We start from the raw sequence: 27297 nt of genomic DNA, 5'->3' as shown, positions 1-27297 counted from the left end.
TGAAGACTTCCACAGTCCTTCCAGTCACACATCTTACCTTTCTGATTCCTCCCTTCTTCATGACCAAGTGAATAAAAATCCTGTTCCTTCTACATAAATGGGTTTGAGAACAGACTTTTAGAAAGAAAAAAAGAAGTGGCTGGGTGTGGTCGTGCACACCTTTAATCAGAACACTCTGGAGGCAGAGGTAGGAGGATTGCTGGGTGTTTGAGGGCACCCTGAGTCCTCATAGAGAATTCTAGGTCAGCCTCAGCTATAGCAAACTGTACTTTGAAAACCAAAGCATGTTTTGGATTCTTACATGGACTTATTTACAGAAAGATAGCATCAACTCATTGATTGCTAAATACATTTCCAACAACAACACATAATTTACTTGGTGTTATGGTACAACCCTGTAACCCCGAGGTCTACGTGGAGATGGGGTCAGGAGAATCAGAAGTTCAAGGTCGGTTAGGGCTACATGAACCACTGTTTCAAAAATGAACAAAAGACAAAAGGAGAGAGAGAAAGAACATCATGTGTACTTGTCTATTTCTTACTATGCGCAAGCTATTTTGGTAACTTCTTTACAATATTAACTTATCTACTGCAGTTCATGACATCGTGTAAACTGACCGACCTCTTAGAAAAATATGGCAGTGGCATATTGCACAGTGGAAGTTGGACAGTGTGATCAGTGAGCTTACATATTAATACCAACAATCAGAATAATTGGAAGCATGACACAGAATGTCTTATTAAAAAATGTGGACAAGAATGCCAGGATGGTAAAAAAAAAATAATGCTAGTAAACCTGATCTAGATGCAGCTGATCTATAATGGGATGGTGAGCTCCAGAGAGACAAACTGAGAGTCCTTGTAATGAAACTGCACAGTGACATCACATATCATGTTAAACTGAGTGCACAAGTTCTGGCTTAGTCTACCCTGAATTTTATCCATACCTAGCTCATGAATGCTTTTCATCCTCCTTTCTATTTCATTGTCTCATTGAGTTTCCTTCGCACAGAAATGCTCCACTCCATCTTCTGTTTTTATTTCCCTATGGCAGAAATTGCTGCACATTTAATGCCTTAAAAAATAAAACTGGGGACTGGAGAGATGGCTTAGCGGTTAAGCACTTGCCTGTGAAGCCTAAGGATCTTGGTTCGAGGCTCAGTTCCCCAGGTCCCACGTTAGCCAGATGCACAAGGGGGCGCACACGTCTGGAGTTCGTTTACAGAGGCTGGAAGCCCTGGTGCGCCCATTCTCTCTCTCTCCCTCTATCTGTCTTTCTCTCTGTGTCTGTCGCTCTCAAATAAATAAATAAGTAAATAAATTAAAAAAAAAAATAAAACTGGGAGGAGCTGTGGAGATAGCACAGTAGATTGAATGTTTGCTATGCAAGTGTGAAGAATGGACCTCCAATTCCCAGCACCAATATAAGGGCCTAATGGGTATGGTTACACCTGCCTGCTCTCCCAGTGTGTGGAAGGGAATCACGGAAACAAATAGCCTATTAGCCTAGCTGAGTCCCCAATCCCTGGGTTCCAGTGTGACACCCGACCCAATAAATAAGGTTGAGATCAACCAAGCAAGGAGCTTGATGTCAACATCTAGCCTCCACACACATGTGCACTCATATGCATAAAAACATGGCATACACATGCATGTAGCACACTCACATCCATGCATGATAAATACTTAAGTAAACAAGTTGGGGTGTTGCAGATTGAAAATCTAGATACTGAATCTGTTGCAGTCTAAAGAATCCTGCCAGATTCTATACACTGGAAATAATAGTCTTGGCCTGCGGCATCTTTGACCGACACCCCATAACAGGTTCTGTTACCTTCTCTCTCTTTTCAGAGTCTGACTCGCCCCACAGCCCTCAAATACAGACAGTGGTGATTATGTTCAACCCACCAGATGCTTCATGGAAACCTACTCATCGCACATTCATCACTGATCACACTCCGTAACTTCTACCTGTCATGGAAAGTGAAAAAGCTGCAGCTTATGCCTTCTTCTGTGTGCCGTCGGCGACCACCTGCTGGGAATGGAAGCCGGCATTTTAGATTCTGCAACTGTAAAGCAGAAGACAGTGCAGATGGGTATATTTCTGATCAATATATAAAGGCTTGCTGAGGTTCCATCAGGACACTGAAGGGTGCATGTCCCAGCATGCCACACTAGGTGAAGAATGACTCCCATAGAAAGGTCTTGAACATTGACACAAGAAATACTAAATCCGTATTTTAAATCAAAGGCAGTTGGGGATATATTTTTTCTGGAAACTTTCTTCCAACAATAATATAAATTATCATCCAAAACATAATTTGTGACATAGGCCATTGAGTGTAAGACAACAGTAGAAGTTGGTACAACTGGTAGGCAGGAAGTCTTATGTTATAGTTTACACACAGCCATGTCTCCTAAAAATGTTCACATGTGTTGAAAGCTTCACCAATATGATCCAATCTGTGAGAGGTGATGGGACCATGAAAGTTCTGATCTATTCCGTGGGTTAACTGATGTCATTATTGGAGGTGATGTAAAGTGCTGGATGGAAGGCTTTAGTTGGAGGACATAGACCTCTAGTGGTTTTTATTTTTTACTTATTTATTTATTTTGGGTTTTTGAGGTAGGGTTTCACTTTAGCTCAGGCTAACCTGGAATTCACTATGGAGTCTCAGGGTGGCCTCACACTCACGGTGATCCTCCAACCACTGCCTCCTGAGTGCTGGGAGTAAAGGTGTGCTCCACCACGCCCGCCCACTAGTGGTTTGTTCTTGATGACCCTATCTTGTCTCAGGCCGTAGTCTCTCTTTCCTGGCTCTTCTCTTCTCTTCTTCTCCCCACCACTCACCTGGCAGCAGAAAAAGAGCAGCTGTTTCTCTGGCCTTTCTCTCTGCAGAAATTCTGGCTCTCCACACGCCCATCAGAATCACTGGATTAATCTTATTGTACACCAGTTTTTCAAGCAACCCCCAAATGGCTTCCTTTTCACACTTAAAATGTAGAAATACCTATAATCCACAGTGGGAAAAATTCAACCTTCACTGCTCAATTATTGAATAAAATCTTTGAAGGAAAATTTAATGAAAAGACTAGTAAACTGGAAATGTCACTGGTTTTATCCCCCCGCCCCACCCACCCACACACACTTCAGCAACATTTTGGGAGACGTTGGAATGCACAACTGACTTTGGGACTGACTCTTGTTGTTATAAGCAGCAGACAACAGGCACAGGCCCATTCAGGAGAAGAAGTTCCAGGTATCAGATCCTGGCTGCAAGTTGGAAGGGCATGGGACATTCTAACTCCTTCTCAATCAAAACAGGAGGAAAGCAACATTGTGAAAATGCCTATAATCATTAGCCTCAATTCTGAATATTTTTAAGAAAATATTTATTAAGGAAGACAGGGTAAGTATGGCCTCACCGGAATAAACTGCAAGCACATGCATCATTTTGTGAAACCAGTTTTACATGGGTGCTATAGAATCAAAACTGTGACTTCAGGCTTTGCATGCAACCATCCTTAACCCCATCTCTCCAGCCTAAGTTTGACTTTATTCAGCCTTTTATAGATAGGGAAATTAGGACAGTGGGTAGACAACACAGAAGCGTGTCCTAACATAACATGAGTATGTTATCTGGATAGAGTGACAGTGTGACAGAGACACAAAGAAAGCCTTCTGGGTGGCCGAGACTTGAAGTGGAGTTATCTTTCAATGAAAATGCATTTTGAAAATGCTTATTTTTACTGTGCTATAGCTCTATAATAATGCATTTGTAGAAGAAAAAAAATCCCATATTTAATTCCAACTGAGGTTTTATATTGAAAACACAATTGCATTAAAGGAAGGATTGTTATATCTCAAAGGAAAAGATAAAAGAATAATTTTTTTAAGTTGTGAATTAAGGTATAACACATTCATTACATGGAAAATACTCTAGGTAGAATGAAAAATGTATTTTTCACTCAAGTGAGATAATCTTTGTGTTTACACTTTGTGAATTTTGAATCTTGATGTAACCTTTATAAATGATATTATGGAAACATTCACAAGTGACCATGAGTGAACATTTATAGCACTTTAACCATTCAATACTGTTACTTTGCCAACTTACTGCTTATGTGGACAGAGCAATCATGCGATGCCTACTGCACAGAAAGGATGATAACTACAATGATAACAGTATAGTACCACCTATGCAAATCTTTGGTATCACAGTAGCTACACTTTAAGCCTTTTCAATAATTTCTGAAAAGACATCCAAGAAATAAATATATATTTTGAGATAGTCTTTCACAATTCTCTCTTTTTTTCTTTTTATAAACAGATGTGTATCTTTAAAGATTGTTTTCCTGTTCTTTCTTACTCATAAGTCCACCCTGTGTTAAGCACAACATAATTCAGTGCATCAAATATGATAACAGATGCTTTAGCTATATTTTGTAATGCTTGTACCGGTATGTGAAGGGATATGAAGCAACATTTTATCATACTGTGAGGCAGAGGAAATTACCCTCAGCTCATTATCATAAATGTGTTGTTGATTAAGTAATAGTCCAATTCCAATTGCAAAGAACTAAATGGATATTGGAAGACAGTTCTCAAAATGTTAAAGAATATCTACATACTTGGAGCCATCTGAATGAATAAACGGCTATCTAACACAGAAACTTTGCCCACAAATAACCAATCTGATGGTAACGGTTTCATAGGACATACTGAAAAGACATTCTCACAGATGGCTCACTCTGGTATACTGCCCATATAGCATTCCAATCTTTACCTTGGTGAAAAATTAAAATATCATGGAAGTGGAGGAAGTATGGCTCAATGTTTGTATTTCAGAATTTGTTGGTTTTAATCACTATGTGAATGAGAAAGTATCTATTCCAAATTGCAAGACAATCCCACTATTGGCACAGGAATAACACTGAATTTACTTGAGTCATATACTGATTTACCGTATCCCATTTGTTATGCAAGGTTTGTGGACAGGTTATAACCAAGATACAATGTGGGTGCAAATCCAATCTTTGTAATGTAAATGAAAATTAAAATCCTATACTTCAATCTTAGTTCAAATTGAGCAAATCTTAAGGGCAGACGACTTTAATTCTGACAAGCCACTACAAAGAAAATTTTGTTGCCACACACACACACACACACACACACACACACACACACACACACACCATGAGTGAATCAGTGGGGACTTTCTTTTGAAATAGAATTGGGATGACATTGGCCCCATGACCTTGGGCTTGAGCATGAGCCTGGCCAGCAGATCATGTGACTTGAGGATGAAGCACATAATGGCCAGGGGCTGAAAGAGAGGAACAAACAGCAGTTTTCAATTTCTATGATCATGCTGACGTTCTGATGTGATTATCATACAGGCATTGATTGTGGCATGCTTTCATTGCAGGCGTTAGTGGAGCTTATTAGCTTTAACAGACTTTAATAACCTGTTTTAGAATTTAAAAGCATATAATCCTAAAATTCAGTGGTACTTACTTCACTGCTTCCTTTTAATTGGTTACCGGACTGCTTTATTTCTTTAGTATAATGTATATTCTGTTAAAACTAATTGAAAATATTGAAAATGTGTTGAGTTTGGAAGAGAAATTATTGTTTTTTTTTTTTATAAAAGAGATTTTAGGATAGAGAAACTATAAGAAGGTCACGATCTAAGAATCTATTAAAATGATTAAGGACTGAAGCCTGAATAACCAAGCTTAGCAAGCTTAAGATACAGCCAATGGAAAGGAAACCACTCAGCTAGAAGCTGTGAGAGTACAATAAGGGTTTATACACATATATATATATATGAATGAAATTATTTAGAAAAATGACTTTAACCATTTAAACTTGAAAAGCATGAACATAAGACAATAATAAAATTAAGTAAGATGATAAGATTTAAAAAAAAAAATAAGAGAAAAAGATGACCACATAATTTCTGGCCAGGAAATTACTACTAAAAACAACAGCAAAAGGAAATATAAAATGAAGAGAGTGTGCTGGTTTATAACTTTAATCGCGGCATTGTGAAGGCTAAAGCAGGAGGGTCTCCATGAGTCCAAGGCCATCCTTGGGCACAGAGTTAGTTCTAAGTCAGCCTGGGCTACAGCAATATTCTGCCTCAAAAATTGAATAAATAAATAAACATTGTAATATAGTCCTTAGAAAAAACTGAAATGTTGAAAATGAGCTAGTCACCATAAAAAGTTTCAAGAATTAAGCATCAAGAGAATTCACAACTAGTTTACTTTGCATTCATAATCTGTTTTATTGAAATTGTTCCTATGGTATCTTATATTATTATTTTAACCCATTAAGTTTATAAATTGTTGCACATATGTATGCCCATATACTAGCAGCAGACTTGTGGAGGATGTATGAATAGCTGGCCAGCTCGCTTGACTTCATCTGAAATTCCCATTGCCTTCCACTTCACATTTGTTCCTAAGTTAACTTTCCTGGTTCTGATACTCTTACTGAGAAATGCTGTTCATATGGCGGGGGAGGATTTGCATGGTTGGGTACTGCTTCCACTTGTCTGCCTGAAGAAAACGGTAACTCACTCACCTGTTCAAGGCGCAGGCGTTCTCTCACTTGCGCCCGGAGTGAATGACTGGGCTCCATCAACTGGCTCTGGAGAGCCCTGAGCCCTGTCTGCCAAGTGCTGCAGGACAGAAGGGCGGCTCTGCCCATCTAACATTCATATGAATCCTGGGCTACCAACTCTGTCCCCAAGGTTATGCAAACAGCAATTTATCCCCCAAGTCATCTCCTATGCCCAGCTCCACTGGTTTACTTCATATATATTTATACACACACACATATATATACATATATACATACATACATACATATATACATACTTACATACATATATATATATATATGTAAGTATATATATGTGTATATATATATATATATATATAGAGAGAGAGAGAGAGAGAGAGAGAGAGAGAGAGAGAGAGAGAGAGACTGGAGAGATGGCTTAGCCTGGTTCGAGGCTCAATTCCCCAGGACCCACATTAGCCAGATGCACAAGGGGGCACATGTGTCTGGAGTTCGTTTGCAGTGGCTGGAGGCCCTGGTGCATCCATTCTCTCTCTATCTTCCTCTTTCTCTCTCTGTCACTCTCAAATAAATAAATAAGAATAAACAAAAAAAATAAAAATAAAATAAAATTCTTAACAATGAAAACAAAGAGAGAATACTAAGAGCAGCAAGAGAGAAACAACTCACTACATACAAAGGCTATCCCAACAGAATCACCTCATATTTCTCAAAGGAAACCCTATAGACCTGAAGGGCCTAGAAAGCAATACTTCAAAGTCTAAAACACTATGGCTTCCAACCCAAGCTACCCAGTGAAAATGACCTTCATAACAGATGGAGAAAGGAAAAATCTCCATGAATAAACTCAGCTGTAGGAATACATGAACACCAAGCCTAACGTACAGAGAATGGTTCAGGGAGTGCTTCACACAGAACAGTCAACCAACCAATCTCAAGAGCCTACAAGAAGATCACAATAACAAAAACTGAAGTAGACTCAAAAAAGTACAAAATACAAGAAAGCACCAAATGCCATAAAGCAACCCATCAGGCAGGGATTAAATTGAAACTTAGAGTTATATCCTGAAACATTAATAGTCTTAAGTCACCCATCAAAAGACACAAGTTAACAGGGTGGATCAAAAAAAAAAAAAAAATGGACCCTTCAATCTGCTGTCTTCAAGAAACCCACTTCTTCACTAAAGACAGATATCTCTTCAGGGTGAAAGAATGGAAAATGATATTCCAAACAAATGGTACTAAAAATCTAACAACAACAAATGTTGGCGAGGATGTGAGGAAAGAGGAACCATCACTATGGAAATCAACATGTAGAGTTCTGAAAAGGATGAACATAGAGCTACTAACAGACCCAGGCATACCTTACTGGATATTTCTCCTAAATGCTCCATGCATCACTACAGAGATATTTGCTCAACCATGTTGCTAGCTGCTGAATTCATTATAGCTAAGAATTGGAATCAACACGGGTGCCCATCATTGGTCAAATGGATAACACGGTTGTGGTACATTTACACAATGGAACTCTACTCAGCAGTAAGACAAAATTATACCATGAAATTTGCAGAACAAAAAAGAACACATTTGTAACAGATCATACTCAGCAAACTCACACTATAACAGAAAGACAAACACCACATGGTCTCGCTTATCTGCAGTTCCTTTTTTTTAATTTATAGATTTGTATATTATATAAATTCAACAGATAAACAATGATATAACAATTACAGGCATTGTAAAGATTTTAGACTTATTTTATTTTTTTTTATTTATTTATTTGAGAGCGACAGACACAGAGAGAAAGACAGAAGGAGAGAGAGAGAATGAGCGCGCCAGGGCTTCCAGCCTCTGCAAATGAACTCCACACGCGTGCGCCCCCTTGTGCATCTGGCTAACGTGGGACCTGGGGAACCGAGCCTCGAACCGGGGTCCTTAGGCTTCACAGGCAAGCGCTTAACTGCTAAGCCATCTCTCCAGCCCGATTTTAGACTTTTTTAAAAAGTAAATGCTTGCTTAGAAATAAAATGTTACTTTTCAAAATACAGAATTGGATTCCAATAAAACAATTTAATAAAATAAGGCACAATGTTTAATAAACTTATCTGCAGTTCTTAACATGGACATTCTGGAGTTGCTGACATACCTGATAAGAGCTCAAGGCCCAGATAAAAGGGGTGGAAGGGTTTGGGGGGGGCGGGGGGAGGAGGGACAAACAAACACAAAACTAAATCCAAAATGAACTGGTAACATAGGAAACTTTATCCTTGAATAAAACCCTCAACAGGAGTAAGAGGGGAACACCTGAAAAGAAGGGCCCTGGAGAGGGTGGGATAAAACCTAAGCTTAGTCTCTCTCTGTGTGTGTGTGTGTGTGTGTGTGTGTGTGTGTGTGTGTGTGTGTGTATGTACTAAAACTCCCACAAATTGGTTGCTGCACACATTGAGTTGTTGGTCAGAGACCTACCCGTCCCCCAAATCAAGACTGGTTTCTGTCAAGTACTTGATTACTTGCCTGAGGCATAAGATAAGACCCTATTGCCTAGGAAACCACATGCTGCTGACACAGAGCATGGAGAGACCTGACTGGGATCAGGAAGAGAGCCAGTCCCCAGTCTGCTGGTCTACTTGTGGATGTGCCACATGTGCGGCTGTGGGAAAGTGGCCAACAAAGGTCTGAGCAACCAGAGGTCTAAGCTATTCACAAGCAAGCACCCTGACAGGATACACAAGCCAGTGCAATAGTGGCTCACAGCCTTGGTGGGTAAACAGTAGCTTTCTGATTGGCTAAGAGATCTGCTCAGTGGAAAGGACTCCGTATCTGGAATTGGGAACAAGATCAGAATCCTGTGGAGACAAAGATTATGTTCTCCATTGTCAAGCTCTTACTAGTCTTTGGCTAAAAGAGGGGTTACATACATCAAATTCTCCCTAAATTAATAATGCTTATCCCATTTAAAGTGTGCTGACTTCACTGGCTGTTGGATAATCTGTTCTTCTTTTTCAGAAGGTAGTGAGACCAAAGATAAAGTGTCCCTTACATTTCAGCCAAGCCACAGCTGAAACCACAGAGGAATTGGGGAGACGAGCGAGCAAGAGAGCTGCTTCCGTAGTGAACCTGATAATCAGCACCTGGGAGGACAGACCCTGAGGACACTCAACATCTACCAAAGCAGAGATCCAGAGGCTCCTAAGGGCTTATCATTGAAGTAGACTGAAAACTCACCCACTATGGCTCAGGAAATTTTGTGAAAAAGAGGGATAAAAGATTACAATAACCACAGGTTAAAACAGCATGCCCAGAATCATTCCCTCCACCTATAAATATCTGACTGCTGCTCCCACAATGCATAATCCACAACCCCATAGGGAAGACCCACAACCCCACTGGGAGGGTCCCCACCAGAATGGAGGCAGGGACAAGGCAAGAGGTTAACAACACATGATGTATCCACAAATAATAGTAATAATAATAATAAAAAACTATGAAAGATGCAGACCTTCTGTGCTAAAATACATGCATCCTATGAGCATAAGATTCAGTCATCAAAATTGGGCAGAACAGTTCTATTTAGGCTCATAATATCTTTTGCTACATACTATTTAACTTTTAGAACATACAAGGTTCTTTTGTTGTTTGTTTGTTTGTTTGTTTTATTTTGTTTTGTTTTGTTTTTCAAGGTAGGGTCTCACTGTAGTCCAGGCTGACCTGGAATTTACTATCGAATCTCAGGGTGCCCTCTAACTCATGGGGATCCACCTACCTCTGCCTCCCAAGTGCTGGGATTAAAGGCTTGTGCCACCATGCCTGGCTTAAATTTATAAGTTTTGTCTGCTTTGTTGGATATATTTTCCAGATTAAGATAAAAGAAAAATCAGATCAATCTTCCCATTAGTCGTGTCAACGCGAGTTTAAAGAACTATGTTTAAAAGCAACTCAGCTGGGCACAGGAGAGCCTTTTATCCCCATCCTCGGGAAACAGAGGCAGGCAGTGAATTCCAGGTCAACCTGGGCTAGGAGACCCTACCTTGAAACAAACAAAAAATGGAACTCAGTATTGCTACCTTCTTGGTGTAAGTTGTTTTTCTAATAATCAGTATTTCACTAAGTTCACATCTGTGAAGAAAATCACATCAGCCACATCTATAATTCTCATGTGACTGTGTGATCCTTGACAGCCATGAGTTGAATTTGGTTCTCCACTTTCTATTAAGTCAAATTGTACAAAGATTATTTCATTGCATACTAAAATTTCCTGGGTACATCTGCTATGGCATTAAACTTGTGAGTTACTTTATAGTTACTTACTTTTTCTTTTTGTTTTGTTTTGTGGTCAGTCAGTCTTTAAGATATGACCTTTGTCCTCACAAATACTAAATATTCATTGCTTCTTATGACACTACTGTGCAATATATGGTCTTAACTGTTTAAAAAATTGACATTATATCAGAAAAAAATAATGCTAATCACAAACCATTCACATGATTCACATAGATGAATCTAAAGAGTTGAAAGAACTGCAATGTTTTTGAGTATTAATTTATAACACAGGAAAATACTTTTAATATCAAAGAAAGCCCCAACAACACACTGCAATTAATCCACTTGGTAAAAATCTTCATGATTTATTTCTGTATTTATTCAAGACTGTCTTCCCAAAATAGCCAAAGTTATATAAAGTGCTTAATAATGCCTATCTTATTTAGGCTTGACTATTTTTAATTTTAAACATCTAACAACATTTTTGTTTGTTTGTTTTTGTTTCATGTTTTGAAGAAGGGTCTCACTATAGCTCAGGCTGACCTGCCTGGAATTCACTACGTAGTTTCAGGGTAGCCTCGAAGTCATGGTGATGCTCCTACCTCTGCCACCTGAGTGCTGGGACTAAAGTTGTACACAACTGACAACCTTTTAATTGTAACAAAAACTAAGTCATTTATGTTACTAAAATAAACAGTAACTTTCCAGAAATAATATTAATGTTTTGGCAATTATCTTTTATTTGCATACATGAAATATTCATAAAGTTGATACATAGAGCTTAGAAAATATTGGATATTTTTATATCTTTCATATAACTATTTCTCAAATGTTTGTTACAATAATGCAACATCACTCAATCACTTTTGTGATGTATCAAAGATCTTCATAACATCAACATTATAAATTACTTAAACATTCCTTCCATCTTGAGGCATTTTATAATTTTCAAAATTCTTACTCTATTAATGATACCTTCAAGAGGTTGATGAGAAAAATCAAGTACTGTGAAGCAACTAAATAACTCAAAGGCTTACATACATTAATCACCACCTGTAACTGGAAAACTTTTCATTGACTTGATGATTTCATTTGCTATGCATTAATGTGCAAGCAGAGACAGAGAGAAAATAGGGAAAGGAAGAAGAGAGAGAGAGATGGGGGGGGGCATGCCAGTGTCTCTAGCCACCACAAACAAACTCTAGATGCATGTGCCACTTTATATATCTAGTGGGTACTAGGAAATCAAACTGGGTTGTTAGGTTTTACAGCCCTTACCTGCTGAGCCACTTCTCCAGTCCCTGATTTTTTTTTATTTTAGATAAAATTACTTTTGTCTGATTTTTGATTCAATGTTTAATGTTTAACATTCAAAAATGTCTGGAAATATTTAAAAAATGAAAATGAAAATTAATTTTTTCCATCAAGAAATACAATATTTCTTGCCCAATATAATTTCTGTGATCCACAGCATCTACACTGAGTCATTTAAATGAAATATAGGTGTTCAATAAAAAGAATTTCAGGGATGGATAGATGGCTTAGCAATTAAGGCATCTACCTACAAAGTCCAAATACCTAGGTTTGATTACCCAGGAACCACATAAGCCAGATGCATAAGGTGCCACATACATCTGAAGTCTGTTTGCAGTGACTGGAGTCCCTGGTATATCCATTCTGTCTCTTCCTCTCTTTCTTTCTCTCAAATAAATAAATAAAATATATTTTAAAATGATAATTTAAATATTTATAGAATTATTGAATATGAGCAGATTGGTTTCATAAGAATCTTTGAAATGTTTGAGTATAAGGGTGCTTTATTCCAATCCTTTTATTTTAGACAACAAAACAAAACATTTTACCAACAGTTGGCCTATCATACTTATTAAAACTTTTGTACTAAGTTTGTTACCAGCTGAGCTAAAACAGCAGCTGTCCACTGGCAATAACTGCAGAAATGTTTTACCCATTGGCCGGAAATCAAACATATGTCTAACAAAACAAACAACACAATATATGACTTTCTTTATTGATGTGTTAATTATTGGTGAGTGGTAATTACAGAGCTATACACCTGGATTGTCAGACTGGTAAGCATTCCGGTGTGGAGAAGTCGGAGTGTTTATTTCTTAATGTTTTGAGCATTTTGTATTATACTACCAGATTATTTTATACGAATTTGATATTTTTCTTAATGGATTATGAGTCAAATTTCATGTACATATATTGAAGCTGGAGTAAAGAGTTAACATTGCCCATATTTAATCAGGGATGGGAGTAAATTCAAGTATATCACACCAAATAGAGAACATCTGCAATTGCGCTGCTGTTTGTAATCCTCTCTGCATCATTTTCATTTAAGGAATTATTAGAGGACTCAAAACTTTCTGTGCTCTTGTTTTTTGTTGTTGTTTGTTTGTCTGTTTGTTTGTTTTCCTTTGAGGTAGGTTCTCACTTTGGCCCAGGCTGACCTGAGATTCACTATATAGACTCAGGGTGGCCTCGAAATCATGGCACTGGGATTAAGGATGGTTTACTCTGCAGCCAACCACCAGTGACCATGGCCCAGGAACACAGGTTTTTGGTTACCCCAAATTCCATGTTCCATTGTGTTAACAATTTCATCAGGGGATTATAGTTGGAGAACAAAAGAAAGTCACCAATCAAGGCACTTTTCAAATACATTGGCTGACCATCTGGTAGGCAGGTTACAGCAAAGTAGAGTCTCCACCATCAGCTTCAGCTATCTGATCCCATTGCTACTCTTGGGTTGTGGAAGCTGGGGGTCTGTCAGTACATTCCAAACAGAGTGAAACATCTTCAAGCCAACAATGTTATAACTTCAGAAAAAGACATATTTGTGAAAAAATAATCCTTCAGTGTTTTATTTTCTTCTAATATTTCAATATAATTTCTATGTATGCAGAGTACAATCATCTTTAGTTTGCATTAAAAGGCTTTGGTTGGAATGTAGGGGGCATTATTGGACTAGTCAGGAAGATAAATGCTTATCTCTTCAGTAGGTCTATGATACTGCATGCTTAACAGTATATCTATACTGTTTGGTACAGTCATGTAGATAAAGGAGCCACATTTAGTCAGAGAACATAATTGATGGCTATTATTACAAATGCCCTTCAAATTTCCTAAAAATGGTGGTGCCTCTGCATATGAACCCATAGCTCACCATGGAAGAATTGAAAATAGCAATGGCTCCATATATTCTTTCAGTTTATCTTTTCATTATTCTATCAGAGCAGGCATAATGATAGTACTCTGTGGCACTGCCCTTGAAGAAATAAGGTAGAATGAAAGCATTACCTTTTGTATAGTAATTATTCCTTCCTGTGTGTCTTTGTCAACAGATATCTTGAAAATCCCCAGCCCATCACCATCCAGTATCTTGTACTCCATTTCTGCATTCACACCTATGTCAGCATCTGCAGCTTTAATTCTGGCCACAACTGAGGCAACAGGCAAAGATTCTGGAACGTTATACTGATAAGACCCTGTGAGATTCAAAACAGAGAACGAACAAAATCATGCACCAAGACAGTTCCCCCAAATTAATCCTTTGCATTTTTACAAAATAAGTAATTGTTTGTTTGTTTTTTTTTTCCAATTAAAGAAAAGTATAAAACAATATGAGCCAAATGAGAAGTCTCACGAAGCATCAAGATGCTTCCTGGTGGGGGATGGATAGATGGCTCAGCAATTAAAGACGGTTGTTTACGAAGCTTCGTGTCCCAGGTTTGATTCCCCAGAATTCACCTAAAGCCAGACATACAAGGCAGTACATCTATCTGGAGTTCTTTTATAGCAACAACACACCCTGCTACACCCATACTCACATTCACATTCTCTCTCTCTCAATCTCCCTCCCCCCCCTCTCTCTCTCTCTCTCTCTCTCTCTCTCTATCTCTATCTGCCAGTCTCTGTCTCTACATCTCAAATAAATATATTAACATATTTTAAATAAACATAACTTCAGGATTATGATTGAAAAGTCATAAGTGTAACAAAAGAAACAGAAGGTCTGGGAAGTGACAAGGTTCACCCACCATTTCTCTATGTCCAGTGGGAGCAATGCACTTACTTTAATAATAAATGTAAACTTAAGGTAATTAATGTGTAATTAATAAATGCTAAGTATATGCAATTTTATTTTACAATTAGCATAATAAAATTCCCAAATATAATTATTCAAATACATTTCTAATATTTCTGACAAGTGACTTGCAATTTACTGAGAATATTTCACAAAGAAATTTTCACAGATCTGGATGTGGAATGTAGATACCAGTGCAAATCTTTTACCTCACAAATTTATCAAGAACAAGAATTATTGGGCTAGAGAGATGGTTTAGTGGTTAAAATAGCTGTCAGCAAAGCCTAAGAACACATGTTTGAATCTCCAGGTCACATGTAGCCAGATGAAAAGTGATGCAGTGTACGATGTCACACATGTGCACAAGGGGGCGCACATGTCTGGAATTAGTTAATAGCAGCTAAAAGGCTGTGGTGTGCCCATTCTTCTTCCCTCTCCTCCCTCCCTCCCTCTCTCTCTCTCTCTCTCTCTCTCTCTCTCTCTCTCTCTCCCTCCCTCTTTCTATCTCTCTCTCACAAGTAAAATAAAATAAAATGAGTAAGAATTATCTTTGTGTGTTTTCTGTCAAATTGGTTTGGGAATACTAAATTCCATGAGAATCAACACTTATTTAAACAAGAATAAAGAAAATATATCAAAAATGTTATTTAAAAACTGCATATTAATGAATTTTCACCACCCTTCAACTAAAAAAAGTAGTTTGAGAGGCAGATATGAAAAAAATAAACAGGACATGTGTTTAAATAATATGGTCCTGGACCATTTTTCTCTTTCTGTTTACTTTTACTATTTCTTGGACCTGATTTCATTCCATCCACCGCTGGCTGTGACTTTGGTGATACACTTGCACAATGTCATGAAGACAGAACAGATTCTCTGAGAGGAATACAGAAAGGGAAAAAGGGACGATTTTGTCATTTTAGACTGAGACTAGGTTACATTGTTTTAAAGATCACGTATGGTGCCAGGTGTGGTGGCGCACGCCTTTAATCCCAGCACTTGGGAGGCAGAGGTAGGAGGATCGCTGTGAGTTCAAGGCCACCATGAGACTACATAGTGAATTCCAGGTCAGCATGGGCTATAGTGAGACCCTACCTCAAAACAAACAAACAACAACAACAACAAAAAAGATAAGATTATGTATGGTTACTGTGTGTGTGTGTTTGTGTGTGTGTGTATGTTTGTGTGTGTATGTGTGTGTGTGTGTTTGTGTGTGTGTGTATGTTTGTCTGTGTGTATGTGTGTGTGTGTGTGTGTGTGTGTGTGTGTGTGTGTGTGTGTGTGTGTGTGTCCATGCATATGGAGGTCAGAGGACAAGCTCAGGAGCCAGTCCTGGCCTTCTACTTTATTTGAGACTAGCTCTCTCCTGTCGTTTTATAAACGACCAGGTGGCCTGATAGTTTCGGGGTTCTCCTGACTCCCTGGCATTGCTGTTGGCACACTGGGAGGTGAGCTCATCGTGAAGGTCTTTACGCTGGTTTTCGTGCTTTTTAGCACTTAGCCATCTCCCCGGTCCTATCGCTATGCTTTCTAAAAGCGGCAGCATTTCCAGATAACTTCTTTCACTCACTTGGAAGTGCCCTTAGTAAAAGTGGAGAACTTCAAGGTTAAAATAGTAATTAAGTCATAGAGAAAATCTGAGTGAAAATGAAAACGTCGATGACATATCCTTGGGCTTCCTTACTTTAATATCGAGGGAAGCTTCTAATAAGCTAGAAAACCTGTGCTCTCCACAGCTAACCAGGGCCACCGCAGCTACTAAGATGAACAGTATCAATTCTTATTCCAGTTTTCAAGAAAAGTGCAGATAATTTTGTTTATGAGACAAAGAGAACTAAATTATTATTAAAAAAAAAAACTTGCTTCTTTCTATGATAAACCGTGAGCATCATAGTTAAAATATTTTACATTTTAGTGGTAAATTCAGGATTTAAAAAAAAAAACTTTGTCTGAAGGTATCATAGTATTCATGACACAATAATACAAATATTAAAACATATAAAATAAAATGAAATACCTAAAAAAGCATTATTTGAAAGGAAAAAGGGGGGCTAGGTCTGGGCCTAGAGAGATGGCTCCATGGTTAAAGGTGCTTGCTTACATAGCCTGATGGATCAGGTTTGATTCCTCAATACCCACAGCAAGCCAGCTGTGCAAAGGGCACTTGCATCTAGAGTTCATTTTTCAGCAGCAGGAGGCCCTGACATGCTCATTCTCTCTCTCAATCTCTCTTTCTTTCCTTTCTTCTTTCTTTCTTCCTTTTTCTTTCTACCCTACTTTCCTTTCTTTATTTCTTTTTTCTTTCTTTCAGTTTCTTCCTTTATTTTCCCTCCCTCCCTTCCTTCCTTCCTTCCTTCCTTCCTTCCTTCCTTCCTTCCTTCCTTCCTTCCTTCCTTCCTTCCTTCCTTCCTCCTCTTCCTCCATCTATTCTCTCTCTCTCTCATAAATAAAATTTGAAACCAAGAAAAAATAAGGGCTTTCAAATAGCACAGAATGGTTTCTATTTGACCTTATTTATTGGCCCCTGTTCCCATTCGATAGATACACACCGACACTGTAGCATTTAAAGCTTTGAAACATTCTAAAGAAATCCTACATATGTATGTACATACATACATACTTATATGCATGCATACATACATACATATATACACACACACAATATCAAAGAGAGTATGTGAAATGCTTTCCATAAGCAAGATACTTGTATCTAAAGAACATGTTTTTAGTTATTTGGTTCCATTTCAGAGGATAAGTCAAAAGGTACTTTGGTCCAAGAAGCTCCGTTGAGGATGTATGGATTTCTAGTGTTTTAGGTTGTGTTCTTTTGAGACACTGGGTGTCTGAGCAAGGGAGACGTGGGACGCTTGTAACAGGAATGTTGAGTGCTCAGGAACCAGATAAAACCTGAAATCAGCAGGCATGAGAATACTATGATGATTCCCACTAAAGTGTACAATTAAGACACCTTGGCAATTATAAGAAACAAAAATGAACAAAATTTTTTTAAAAATGTTACTTTTGCCAGGTGGGGTGGCTCACTTGCTTAATCCCATTACTCCAGAGTCAGAAATAGAAGGAGTACTCTGAATTTGAGGCCACCCTGAGACTACATAGTGAATTCCAGGTCCACCTGAGCTAGAGTGAGACCCTACCTTGAAAAACAAAACAAAACAAAAAGTGTTACTTTCATAGTATTCAAAAATAAAGCAGCGATTTTCACATGTAGAATTAATTAGTAACAAGTTCAAATTTATAGACTAGATTAAGAACAACATAGATAAAAATGCTAATATAACAATATAATTAACATTTCGCTATTATTCAAAGCATGAATTACAGAAAACTCATATTGTGCTTCAGGGAAATAACATGAAAATGTGATGGCTGAATTCATACTTACTAGACTTGTAATTCCATAGTCCTGAGATGAAATCATGCCCTTGATAAACTATGTTTTGAATAATGGGGTAAAAACTATTCACTTAACACCTACAGAGATTAATTAGTGGTTATGATCATGTCCTATGCAAGTTTGAGAGCCTGAGGTGGCCTGGGAGACCACTCTAGTTCAATCCCTGGAGCTCATATGAACCACAGGGTGCAGCCACGTCTGTCTATAACCCAGTCCCACAGAACAGCAGAGAGCTGAGAACCACCAGAACAGACAGCATTAGTACCACAGGGGGAAACTACGGCTCAAATAAAGAACAGGCAAAGGCTGGGGAGATGGATTAGTGGTTATTGAGCTTGCCTGTAAAGCAAAAAGACCTAGGTTCGATTCCCCAGGACCCATGTAAGCCATAGGCACAAGGTGGTACACACGTCTGGAGTTCGTTTGCAGCAGCTGGAGACCTGGTGCCCCCATTCTCTCTCTCTCTCTCTCTCTCTCTCTCTCTCTCTCTCTCTCTCTCTCTCTCTCTCTCTCTCCTTTCTCTCACTCAAAAATAAATAAATAAATAAATAAATAAATAAATAAATACATACATACATACATACATAAATAAATAAGGGCTGGAGAGATAGCTTAGTAGTTAAGGCATTTGCCTGCAAATCCAAAGAACCTCGTTTTGACTCCCCAGGGCCCATGTAGGCCAGATGCACAAGGGGAGTATGTGTCTGGAGTTCATTTGCAGTGGCTGGAGGTGAAAGAGACATGGAATGACGGTCAGGCAAGCACATGTGGCAGTACCAGGACACATACATGGACATTCACCCCCCCACACACACCATAATACACACATAAACATGCAAACACTCAAAAAAGAGCAAACAAGAATTATTTGATTAAGAAATAATTGAAAAGATATAACATTAAGACATTTTTGTCAGTTAGCAAGGAAGTTATACAAAGAGAACAGCTTACTTCGAGGAAAGCGAGGTGGGTTATCATTCACATCCGTTAGGGTCACCGTGACTGACGTGGTTCCTGACAGCCCGCCATTTTGACCAACCATATCCTTGGCCTGGATGACAAGCAAATACTGGTCTTTAGCCTCTCTATCCATGTTTGGAAGGGCAGTCTTGATGACTCCTGTAAGATGTCAAATCCCAGTAAAACGCACCGTGAATCACTGCGAGTATGCTGACAATGCACACTAACAAAAATGCTACGTCGTTCTTCAAGTGTGGCCTTCTGTGGTTTTGGTTTACTTGTAATTATTTTAATGTATATGAAAGACCAAAGATGTACCTCAATTTTATATAAAGTTAAAAAAAAAAAAAACAGAGAAAATGATCTCCTCCATATTGGCAATTACCTTATGGTTTGGTTAACCTGCGTACTGCCTAGGTGACCCAGCCTTACCTTGCCTATCTCTGTGCCCAGGATGGCTATAAGCAGGAAGTTCCTTTCCTGTGGGCTAACTGGTTTTATGTAATATGGCAGAGAGAGACGTAGCAAAGTTTTAAGTGCATTACAATCTTCTTGTGAAAGGTACACTCTCTACTTCCAGGACTCTTGAAAATGGCAAGAACCACAAAAGAGGGAAAGAGGAGGCACTCAAAATCGGGGAAAATCCACACCTTTTCCCAGAGAAGACATAAACACTCCTAATATATATTACCTTTCTCCCTCTCATGGCTGTTTCTCGATGTCTAGAAACCTCCCCCCAAATCCTTCAATTCTGACTGATTTGAGTTTATCTCCTAATGACAGAACCCATCTTGACCAAGAAAACTGCACAGTGAGAGAGTACCCGGCCAGACTGAGCTGCTGAGGGAGGCCTTGCCATACAACAGTAAAATAGCTCTGCTCGGTGACCCATGCCTGAAGCCCCTGCACTTAAGAAGCAGAAGCATGAGGATCAGGTGGTCAAGGTTATACTCGCGTGTATAACAAGCTCTAGGCCATTGTGGGCTACATGAGAACTTTCTCAAAAGATTTAAAAAAATAAAATAAAAAGGCAAACGAAACAAACAGAAATTGAAGAGTCTTTCACTGCTCAGTGTTGTTTAGGGTTCCGCAATTCCAAGAAGGAGAGAGTACCCACTTGGGAATAAAAACGTGTAATAGTTTATGAATCCATATTGAAGTAAGTGACAATTTATGAATAAATAAAGCAGGCCCTTTGTTTACAATAATGAAACATATACATCTTAGAAAACAATAATGCTCTTATCTTTGCTTTCTCTTTCACACACTCCCAAATATAGAATACAACAACTTACTTTCAAGGGTCTCAATGTTAAATAACATTACTCCCTTTAAGCTTTCAGCAGTCCTATTGTTATTTGAAAGGTATAGCACTCTCAGACACAAATGCAGGTACAAATACTCACATAAATATCAGCAATGCGTCACATCTTACACTCTCAAGTCACAGCTAGTTTAATAGGCCAATACTCAGCAACATTAGGTTTCTAGTTACTAGACATACAATAGGTATATACAGTGAGCATTTGGAAAATTAACCACAAATCTAGATTTTATTTTGTTGCTATTATATAGCACTACATACATAGCAAATTGGAACTATACTATAGTATGTACCAGTAAAGACTATTCTGACTTAAGTGGGTCTTTATAATCTATGACAGCTTTGTAAAAGTTTTAAATCAATGTTTAGTTTAAGGCAAATATAGTGGCACATGCTTATATTGCCAGCCCTCCAAAGGCTGAGACAGGAGGATTACCATGAGTTGGAGGCAAACTCTGGGCTACCCATAGTGAGTCCAAGATCAATTTGGCTATTGAGAGGCCATACCTCTAAAGAAAGCTTAATTTAAATAATAATTAATTTTAAGTCATATATAATGAGAAAATAAATCTATTCATTACCTCTTTGGAAAGGGATTAGCTCAGATATTTGCCTTTCTGAAAATATTTTAACTGTTACACATAACCATGAACGTTGTACTTCATAAGATACTCTCTAGAAATATGTCACTTCTCCCCATGACTCAGAATCTTACATTTACTTTTCAATTCATGTTTACAGAAAAGTCATGTGGACAAATACTGGTGCTGATCAACAGCTGCATGTTCTGTCTGGGAAGAATGTCTAGTGATTCTCAAATATACTACCAACTACTACATTTTTTTTTAACAATTCCAATTAACATTAAATTTTATTATAATTTTGGGGTTACAGATAAGAATTTCTTCTGAAATCTATCTCCATTTAGGAAGCCACTTGGACTCAGATTTGGCATATTTGGACTTTAAGCAGGTCTCTCATGAAGCATATGGTGTATCCGAGTAACAAGAGCCACGAGTCACCAGGTATGCGTCCTGTGAGTACTCAGATCATCAGCATTTCCAACACTAACTCTAAGCAGTAATTTAAATAATGGTGAGCTAATGTTCCAAAGGAAATCTCAATATTGAAACACAAGCTGTCCCAGGGGTCTAATTAACAAGGAAGATTTTCTCCTAGTAAATAGGAAAGACTTGGGTCATTTGCCTTCGCTACCTAGGGAAACCACTCATGTTCCCCATTCTTCTCATTACAGACAAGGTGAGGTGCAACAGATTCCTTCAGCTGAAGAGAGAAGAGAGTCTCTGGGGATTCAGGAAGTCAAGTCTGGAAGACAGGAACCTCGAAGGTCACACAAGCACTCCCCAAGGGTATGTTAGCTAGAAACTGAAAATTCTCTTCCTACTGTGTGTATGGTGGGGTGCTGGTGGGGGCAGGAAGGAAGGTCCAGACACTTAGGAGTCTACAAGTCTGGGAAAGAGATGCAAGACCCAGCCCTAATATATGTATATGTGTGTGTGTACATATGTGTGTGTGTATGTATGTATATATGTATCTATACATATACACATGTGTGTGTGTGTATATATATATATATATTTTATATATGTATGTATGTTTGTATGTATGTATGTATATAGAATCAATTGCTTGTAAAAGAGAGAATCTGCAAGTCATGCAGTGTCCTGGAGGGAAGCAGCTTCAGAGAGTCAGCCCTCAGCCGAGGTGAGTTTTCTGGCCATGCAGGTGCCTTGAACATGTAGCAGCTGTGGTGATGTCATCATTCAAGATGGGAAGAGAGCTGTGGTGATGTCATCATTCAAGATGGGAAGAGAGCTGTGGTGATGTCATGATTCAAGATGGGAAGAGAGCTGTGGTGATGTCATCATTCAAGATGGGGATACATTGTGTTGATGTCATCATTCAAGATGGGATGTTAGCTGTGGTGATGTCATCATTTAAGATGAGATGAGTGCTGTGGTGATGTCATCATTCAGGATGGGAAGAGAGCTGTGGAGATGTCATCATTCAAGTTGGGATGAGAGCTGTGGTGATGTCATCATTCAAGATGGGAAGAGAGCTGTGGAGATGTCATCTTTCAAGATGGGATGAGAGCTGTGGAGATGTCATCATTCAAGATGGGAAGAGAGCTGTGGTAATGTCATCATTCAAGTTGGGATGAGAGCTGTGGAGATGTCATCATTCAAGATGGGAAGAGAGCTGTGGAGATGTCATCTTTCAAGATGGGATGACACTTCTCGTGGGGGGGGGGGGGGCTGCTTTGGAGTCATCATTCTCATAAGCAACCCTGCACCCCGCTCTATCAGTGAGCCGAGTAAACTCGTAGGGTCACAGGACTGATTTTGGTGAAATGGTCCTTTGGCCTCTCAGCTGGGCCCTACCTGAGGAAGAGATGTGTTCGCAGCTCCCCAAGGTAAAGGTTGTCCCAACACAAGGGGATCGGTTTCAAGATGGCAGAACTGAAGGTTACCGCTGTCGGCTTCCTCGGGTGATCGCTTTTCCCACACAGTGTACGATGGGGGCACAAATGAACCTGAGCAGCTGGAGCTATGTGTCCCTGTCTCACTGCCTGCTCAGACTTCGAAAGAATCCCGCAGAGCTGGGTAAGCGGCTGTGTTCACATATAAAGTAATGGAAAACTGTGCCTTTAGTATGTTTGTTTTGGATTTAATTGGGCATCACTCCAGGTTTCTTGGTAACTACTTTCAAAATTATAGTCTTATATGAATATGTACTTGTAAAAGTGAGGAGTAGCTATGACTATGAGCTGAATGAATATATATATGTATGTATGTATGTATGTATGTATGTATGTATATATATATATCACACACACACACATACATATATGTGTGTGTGTGTATACACAATTTGTTCTGTATCTAGTTTTGTCCATATGCCTTTTAAATATTTTTACATTACTCAGTGGTATTTATTAAGCTTCTTTGGTTTATGATATTCATATATATACACATATATATTATAAATAGGTAAATGTAAATGTGCATACCATAAATATGTATATATATATATTTATATGTATATATTTATATATATGTATCTATATATGTGTATATATATATACACACACACATTTTATTTATATATATATATATATATATATATATATATATATATATGGAATTATGTTGTAGAATGGTATAAATACATTACATGTTGAGAAAGGAATCCCAATACAACGTTTCACTGGTAAATATTCCACTGCATATTTCACTACCCTGTGATAAGCTGCTATGTTACAAGTGTGAAGTGAACAGTCCTCTACAAAGTTCACATTGGGTAACTATGTTCACTTCTATAAATTCACTCTCAAATACCATGTTGTTTTCTGGGTGAGATCCCTACTTATATTTAACCAAGCATAGTAAATTCAGTACATCACTTTATATTTTCTTGTTTGAGAAAGGAGGGGAGGATAGGCAGGCCAGGCCTGTAGCCACTGCAGACAAACTCCAGACACATGATCCACCTTGTGCATCTATTTATCTTATTTTATTTCTTTTCTTTTCTTTTCTTTTAACATAGGTACTGGGGGATCGAAACTGAGTCCATTTGGTTTGCTGACAAGTAGCTTAAGGGGTAAGCCATCTCTCCAGCCCTCAGCACATCGTTTTCTTGTTTCTTTTGGTTTTCTGATTTAGTGTTTATTTGTTTGAGACAGAGAGAAAGAGAGAAAGAGAGAGTGTGTAAGAATGGTCACACCAAGGCCTCTAGCCACTGCAAATTCCAGATGCATTTGGCTTATGTGGGTCCTGGGGAATTGAACCTACGTCCTTAGGTTTCATAGGCAAGTGCCTTAAAGTCTATGCTATCTTTCCAGCCAAGCACATCATTCTCTGATGAAACATATTAACAAATGAATTTTAAATGATTTCTTTTAAACGAAGTTCTTGTGAATAAGCAGAACATTAGAAAATAAAACTGGAAGGCCAATGAGGACAGCACATAGCAGTGTGTGTGAACGGCTGAGGCTTGCGCGGCCCTGGGTGAGTAAGGGCGCAGCTTTACGTGACGCTGGGGCCTAACGCCTCTTACTGTAGAGTTAAAGAAACAACACAAACTAGGCTCCACAGGCTTCCCATCATATAAATACCAAAGCTGGAGAATGAGGAAACATATTCTCTATACAGCAGCTTAAACTTTTAAGGAACAAAAATGTCCCTGAGATTTGACAGTTACATTTCAAAAGAAGCTGAGAAATTATTAACCCTGTATATTTAACACTGTATTTTTTAAATATGCCCTTTCATGGTAGTAGTTTAAATTTTAAAACATCTATAATACATTAATTTTATACAATTATCCATAAAATTAAATATGATATTTTTATAGATATTCATTACTAGTCTCCATCAAACATGAATGATACCCCTTTACTTGAAAGACTCTTGAGTCTAAAACTGTTTTCAAATGTAAGTTCACAAGCATTTTAGATGCATATTTTATTTAGAAAATATAAATGTGACACTCTTCCTAAAGTCTGTATATCTTCAATTTTTAATCCATGCTTCAAATTGTTTCAAGTAAAAGTTTGAATTTAAAATGTACTGCAAGGCTCTTGAATTTGAAGATTTCCTCACTTGGCAGTGCTGTTTTTAACATTACAGAACCTTTAGAAACTAAGCCTAAACAATAAGAATCAAGAGCCAACCTTCTGTAATGTCAAGTCATGTGAGAACTAATATGGTAGTAAAGAAGCAAAAGTTGAACCGATTCACTGAGTCACTGTAAGAGTTAATTGCTCAGGAGATAAACTTATCTTTGTCAGCAGTTGGAAAAATCCCAAAGAAAACTGTATTCAAAGGGCCCAGAGGCATGATAAGAGGGAAAGACAGTTTAAACTAAAATCAAGGAAAGTGGAGTTCATTGTCAGAGTAACATGACTACAGACATGAAGAATATGCAAATTGCCACGTTTTGTTCACTTACCCCTCCCATAGGCTATGAAAATCATAAAATTAAAAGAAGATCTCAGCCAGGATCCAGAGCTTCTTTGGAGAGCTGTCTCAGCTCTTTGGCCCCCGGGATAAATAAACTCCTTCATTTTTGCTTATACTGTAGTTGGAATGATCTTTCCAGAGAATTTCGACAACACTAACTCGGTTTCTAGGGGTCACCCTGAGGCTTGGAGCCCCTTTTAGGAATTTCCTACGGGAGTTCATAAAATATCACAAACTCCTTCGACTGCTTGTAAAATTGCTCTCCCATCTTATAAAGTTCACATTTTATAAAGTTCATATTATCAAATGCTAAAAATTAATGTTCCCTCAAGGTATACCAAATTTTTTTTAAAAAGAAGAAAGAAAGAAAGTAGGCCTTAGAGAAGGGAATGAGGTCAGGGGAGAGGAGAGTTGGAGCTTGAGGGCAATGGCCCCATCTGCTTCCCAGCTTAGCTCCTTGCTTTCTGGTCTGTGGTATGCAGCAGGCCATGATGCAAGAGCCTTCCCATCTGCCATGACGGGCTGTGTCCCCTTAATCCATGAGCCAGAACAAACCTCTCCTACCTTCGCTAGCTTCCACTAGGTATTTTGTTATACTGATGAGAAAAGTTACAAAGCTTTTTCTATTTATTTGTGTGTGTACCATGAAACATACCAAAAAAAAAGATAGAGAAAAGGTAAGAGTTGTAAAAATGGAAGTTTCTGAGAAAAAAAAAAAGATTTGACACAGGCAGAAGAGGACTTCACTGAGAAAAGGATTCCTCTTACCATGTCTGAAGGAAGCCCTCGGCACACTTTAAGAATAAAGACGTAGGGGTAATATGGGTCATATCATAGAATGCAGTATTAATAGAAGAAGGCATAATGAGAAAGGTATTTGATGAAATTATTAATAAAAAAATATACTAAGACTCATCCACATATATCACATGGCAGGTACCATGTAGTCATATTTTTTATGCTTAAGAAATAATTTTTAAGAGGCTATGACCACTTATTGCCTCACAAAGGTTGATGTTACCTATAAAATATCTGTTCAGTAAGAGGTGGAAAAATATAAATATTAAGTACATTTAACATAAAATGTATATAATATATAATAAATTAAATACGTTACATTTTAATAATATAATAAATATGTCACTATAACAATAAATGCAATATATAATAAATGCATATAATAATAAATTACATATGATATACATAGATAGGTGGATATAATGACATCAATAGAACATGGACAAGTTGGAAAGAAGAAGTAAATAGGTGAAGGGGGAAAGGGAGAGGATACAAGAAAGTGGTGGAAGGAGATTATAATTGTGGTATATTGTATTTATGTATGGACGTTGTGAAAAAAATGTTTAAAACTTTTTTAAAAAGTAAAGAACTCCTAAGTGACAAGGGATTCCGTCTCTGGCTGGCATCAGGAAGCCCGTGGGGTTTGTCTATTCAGCAGTTCTGCCCGTTGGCTGGACAGTTTTGCTGCTGCCATTTTGAAATCTTTAATCACATCAAACAAAAGGTTAGCTTGTTTGGACGGCAGTAGCCCTGTCACACATCAGGTAGAAGTATTAATGGATTCTACTTGCTGACAGGTCAAAGAACAGATAACTAAAGCCAGCAAAAACCCCACCTCGTGGTAACTTGGCGGTCATT

At 38.2% G+C, this 27297-nt stretch overlaps 1 protein-coding gene across 3 annotated transcripts in view; it reads right to left on the bottom strand.

Moving 5' to 3' along the window:
• Cdh7 (cadherin 7) overlaps nt 1-27297 on the bottom strand; it is a 142767-nt gene that overhangs the window by 42802 nt on the left and 72668 nt on the right. For all 3 annotated transcript variants that reach the window (XM_045135331.1, XM_004654809.2, XM_045135332.1), the window contains exons 5-6: nt 19327-19494; nt 14174-14361 (exon numbers count right to left, since the gene is read on the bottom strand). In XM_045135331.1, the coding sequence (XP_044991266.1) occupies nt 14174-14361; nt 19327-19494 (356 nt within the window). The remainder of the gene's footprint in view (nt 1-14173; nt 14362-19326; nt 19495-27297) is intronic.

This window comes from Jaculus jaculus, chromosome 15 (assembly GCF_020740685.1).
Source record: "Jaculus jaculus isolate mJacJac1 chromosome 15, mJacJac1.mat.Y.cur, whole genome shotgun sequence".
In the NCBI taxonomy this organism is placed as follows: domain Eukaryota; kingdom Metazoa; phylum Chordata; class Mammalia; order Rodentia; family Dipodidae; genus Jaculus; species Jaculus jaculus.
This window is presented reverse-complemented; position numbering and strand designations above follow the sequence as displayed.